General features: G+C 40.0%; 1 protein-coding gene across 1 annotated transcript; it reads left to right on the forward strand.

Moving 5' to 3' along the window:
- The first annotated feature begins 2,457 nt into the window (after nucleotides 1-2,457).
- LOC101441463 (olfactory receptor 2AE1-like) lies at nucleotides 2,458-3,408 on the forward strand. The gene has a single exon (XM_012526830.2). The coding sequence runs from the start codon at nucleotides 2,458-2,460 to the stop codon at nucleotides 3,406-3,408; it is 951 nt and encodes a 316-aa protein (XP_012382284.2).
- The last annotated feature ends 1,699 nt before the right edge of the window (nucleotides 3,409-5,107 follow it).

Raw genomic sequence — 5,107 nt, forward strand, 5'->3', positions numbered from 1 at the left:
TCATATACTTGATGGTGTCCCCCATGTCTCTTAGACTCTCTTCATTTAAAAAATGTACCCTCCTAATTTGGATGATTTCCTTAGACTTATTTTCAAGCGTGCTGATTCTTTATTCGTTCTCCTTAAATCTGCTGTTGAAACTCTGGTGAGATCTTCATTTCAGTTACAGAATTTCTTTTTGGTTCCCTTTTATAATTTCTCTTTATTGATATTCTCTTTCTTGTCCTCCTGGTTTCCTTTAGCTCTTTTTCCATGGCTTCCTTCAGATCTTTGAACATATTTAAGATAGTGGATTTAAGGTCTTCTTTTGGTAAGTCCAATGTGACTACTTCTTCAGAGACAGTTTCTCTTAATTTTTCCTGTGAATGGGCCACACTTGCTTGATTCTTTCATGCTTTTTGTTGTTGTTGTTGTTGTTGTTGTTGAAATCTGTATAATTTGTTTTTTAATGTGGTCGCTCTGGAAATCAGATTCTTCCCATCCTCAGGGTTTGTTTTTTTGCTTGCATGGTTTGTAGTTGTCTGTTTAATGACTTTTCTAAACTATTTTTTAAAGTCTGTATTCTTTGTCATGTGTGGTCTCTGAAGTCTCTATTCCTTTGGCTTGTGGTCAGCTAGGATTTTGACAGAGATTTCTGTGAAAGCATGGAGCCCAAAAACCAAAAAGCTTCCCGGTGTTAGCAAATTGACTCTGTGCTGGGGCATTCCTTCAAAGTTTAGCCAGACCATTTACAACTTTATACTAGCCTTCTATTCCTGCTTGCATTGAGCCAAACGATCAGCCAGAATAAACGGTTATTTCTTAAATCTTGTCAGAGCATGAGTCTTCTTGGGGCAGGTACATAGCTTTTTATATTCCCTGGTATATGGGAAAGGGTGTAGGATCAAGTACTTGAGTGCCTGCTTCCCATGTACAATGTCTTGAGTTCAATCTCTGGTACCTCCCTAAAAAAAAAACTAATAAATAAATAAATTCCCTGGTATACTAGGTAGCATTTCAATGCCTTAAACCTTTTAAAACTTCTTCACATAATTCTTTTAAAGAGTTAAGGCTTTTGGCATATTTATTATTTGCCTCAAAAGTAATCTTTTGCTCAGACAGAAGTGGGTTGCTCTTTTGTCTTTCATTATTTGAGGAATGCCTTTTGAGTTGCCCACTTTTCTGTCCTGAGAGTTCCAAGTTAGGTGCCATCACTTCAGGTAGCCCTCAGATATGTGAAAACAGAAAAACACAATTCTTTAAGAATAAGATCTTGTCTGATCCCTCAAGAACCAAATTTCTACAATGTGAACATGACCTGCTATCTTCATGATTGTCACTCAGCCAGGTGAATAGGGTGGGACAAGGGCAAATAAAAATGCCACAAAGCTCATCTACCATTTGTAAGTTGTCTTTTCCTAGATCCCATGTTTTCTTTATTACTATAAACCTTTGACCATTTGCCAGAGTTCTGACAAAGTTGATTCTGACAGATTTTGCCCGTTTTTTTCAGCGTCTCTGTGCAGGGACAGACTTGTGAGCCACCTACTCTGCTATTTTTGGTGAAGCCACTCACTCCAGAATTCTCTCTTTTTTCTTTTCCTATATGATTCTGAGCCACAGAGTTATTTTGGGGGGATTTACAAGGCAGAATAGAAGCAGCCATTTTGTAGTTTGCACATATTGTTCATGATCTGCTGACTCCACTCACTGGTATGAAACAGCAGCTGGCCTTCAGCTACTCTTCCTTTCCTATATCATCCTTTAGCTTCTCTGACTTCTGAGCCAGTGGTGTGTGTTTAGTCCCATCAAGAAGAGCCGAAACCTCTTTAAGAAGCCTACACCACAATTCCAGAAGCAACAAGAAATAAAATGAGTCTCAGTCTTGGGGTTATAGGTCATGCTTTGTTGGTTCTAGCTCACTCCTGATCCATCGCACTTTATATCCATCGTCCCTTTCTGATTGTTTGACTTGCGGACTTCAGGTTCCATCATCAGACACAAAGACAACAGCTTTACAGAGACTTCTTAACCACACCCCACAATTGTGAAAGGTCAAATTACTGTAACAAAACCCACTACACTTACATAAACACACATGTGTGTGTATATATATATATATATATACACACACACACACATGTATATGTATGTGTATGTGTTTCTAGTGTTTCTGCTTCTCTGGTTAAAATCATAACTGATAAAATAATCAAAAGAAAAATGTTTTAGCTCTTAATAGAGTTTAGATATTGTGGAACAGTGTGATTATGCATGTGAAGGAAGATTTTAAATTCTCTCTTTTTAAAAGGCTATTTCAATAATTAAAGCTGTCAAATAATTACAAATATAAAAAACATTCTCTTCATAAATTCCTTCTTAGATCAAAGAGTACTGATTGCAATGTGTGGTGAACCCCAGTATTTCTGATATCACAGACCATGTCCACTTCCTGTTTCCCCAGGGACTGAGAACGAGGAGATGTGGCAGGGGAATCAGACGTTCCTGGCAGACTTCATCCTTGAAGGGCTCTTTGATGACTCCCTCACTCACGTTTTTCTTTTCTCCTTGACCATGGTGCTCTTCCTCACGGCAGTGAGCAGTAACACCCTCACCATTCTCCTCATCTGTGCTGATCCCCGGCTTCACACACCGATGTACTTCCTGCTTAGCCAGCTCTCCCTCATGGACCTGATGCACGTCTCCACAACCATCCCCAAGATGGCCACCAACTACCTCTCTGGCAGGAAGTCCATCTCCTTTGTGGGCTGTGCCACCCAGCAATTCCTCTTTTTGTCTGTGGGTGGAGCAGAGTGTCTTCTCCTAGCGCTCATGTCCTATGACCGCTATGTGGCCATCTGTCATCCTCTGCGATATACTGTCCTCATGACCAGAAAGGTGGGTCTGATAATGGCCGTCATGTCATGGTGGGGAGCATCCTTGCACTCCCTAATTCACTCAGTGATTTTGATGCACTTCCCTTTCTGTGAACCTCGGAAAATCCACCACTTCTACTGTGAGTTCCCAGCTGTTCTGAAGGCGATATGTGGAGACATCATGATTTATGAGACCACAGTGTACATCAGCAGCATCCTGATTCTCGTTTTCCCCATACTCCTGATTTCTGCATCCTATGCCCTCATCCTCCACAGTGTCATTCACATGCGTTCAGCTGGGAGTTCGAGAAATGCCTTTGCCACTTGCAGCTCTCACCTCACTGTGGTTTTCTTCTGGTTTGGTGGCGGCATCATCACATATATAAGGCCCAGGTCCCAACACACGCCATTGCTAGACAAAGTTGTCTCTGTGTTCTACAGCATCATTACGCCCACTCTGAATCCTCTGATTTATACTCTTCGCAATAAGGATATAGCTAAGGCTTTGAGGAAAATTCTGGGGAGGGAAATTGTCACCCAGAGGCTGCAATTGTAGTTGCCTTGAATATAGACAGAAATGGGATTAGCTTCTTAAATTGATCTGGAAAAACCTTTAAGATTCCAGACCACTGGACAGATCCTTCAATGGTCCAGAACCCTGATGCTCCTTGACTACTGAAGAAGTATAAAGTAAAAGGAGGGCACTTGTTTATTCTAAGTTGGTCTTAGGTATTCAAGTACTGAGTAAGCGTTTAGAGAATTACGCAAAGCTTTAAAAATCCCCTTAGCAGAAGACATATAAAGGCCACTGGCACTTTGGAAAAGATATCAAGGCAGAGGCAAAGGGATCTTTCTCATTATTATTTTCACTGACAAAAACAGATATAAAACATGCCTACACCAATGCATCGTGTGGCAGCCTGAAGGGCACTCGTCTCTGTCTCACCAGTCCTAGAACTTACTCTGATGTAGACAGAGCTGACAGGGCTACGTAAACACCATACGAAAACAGTCAAGCCTCAGCTACCTGGGGCAAAGGATTACCAGTAGAAACATGCAATAACACCCAGATAGGTTGGAAAGGCTGTGAATTTTCCTAGAGGAAGTTGAGCACATTTGGAGTATCTGTACATATGGGTTAATTGATAAGGCCACACATATATCCCAGGACAAGACAAGTTATCAGAAAAGATCTAAGAGGACCCTATGTTTTCACCTCAGGCTGTTATTTAGGCCCACTCTACAGCTTGTTAGTGCTGAAGGAGAGCACAAACATGGACACAACTTGTTGAAAAGATGCTTTTTTTTGGCTTGTTGTTGCTTTTAGCTCCTAGCATTCAAAATAATCTTGTCATAACACTAGCTGAGTTAGCTGAATACAAGCTTAAGGAACAGAGACTTCAGCAACTACATATGTCCAGGGATACAGTCCTCGTATAAGTTGTTTGGAAAAATCACCAAACATACATACTACCACAGCCTTCAACAATAATAATAAGAAGAAAAATAAACCAGCAAACCCTGGAGAAGGGGGAGAATCTGATTTCCAGAGTTACCACTTTCAAATATTAAAATGTCCAGATTTCAACAAAGAAATCACAGGCATACGAAGAACCAGGAAAAAATGGCCCGCTCAAAGGATCAAAATGAAGAAAAGCCATCAGTGAAGAATACCAGATATTGGACATACCAGGCAAAGATTTTATTATTTTTATTTTTGTCATCTAGAAAGTCCCTCAATGGGCTAAAGGAAAACACTGACAAAGGACTAAAGGAAATCAGAAAAATGATATATGAACAAAATGTGAATTTAAATAAAGAGATATAGATTATAAAACAGAACCAAACAGAAATGCTTGGATTAAAAAGTACAGAACCTGAAATTAAAAATCCATGGATAAGTCCAACAGCTCATTGGACCTGGTGAAGGAACAATCAGAGAATTTGAAAAGAGAGCAATTGAAATTATCTGATCAGAGGAACAGAAACAAAAAAGAATGCAGAAAGTGAGCAGGTCTAAGAGACCTGTGGGATACCATCAACAGGTCCAATATATGCATAATGAAAGTCCCAGAAGAAAAAGATAGAAAGGGTTAAAAGCAATATTTGAAGAAATAATGGGAAAAATTTCCCCAAATTAACAAAAGACATAATACACAATCCAAGGAGGATAAAGTCAACGATATCCACACTGACACACACTGTTTAATGCCAAAGACAAAGAGAGAATCCTGAAAGCTGCTAGAGAGAAGCAG

The sequence above is a fragment of the Dasypus novemcinctus genome, chromosome 23 (assembly GCF_030445035.2).
Source record: "Dasypus novemcinctus isolate mDasNov1 chromosome 23, mDasNov1.1.hap2, whole genome shotgun sequence".
Lineage (NCBI taxonomy): Eukaryota > Metazoa > Chordata > Mammalia > Cingulata > Dasypodidae > Dasypus > Dasypus novemcinctus.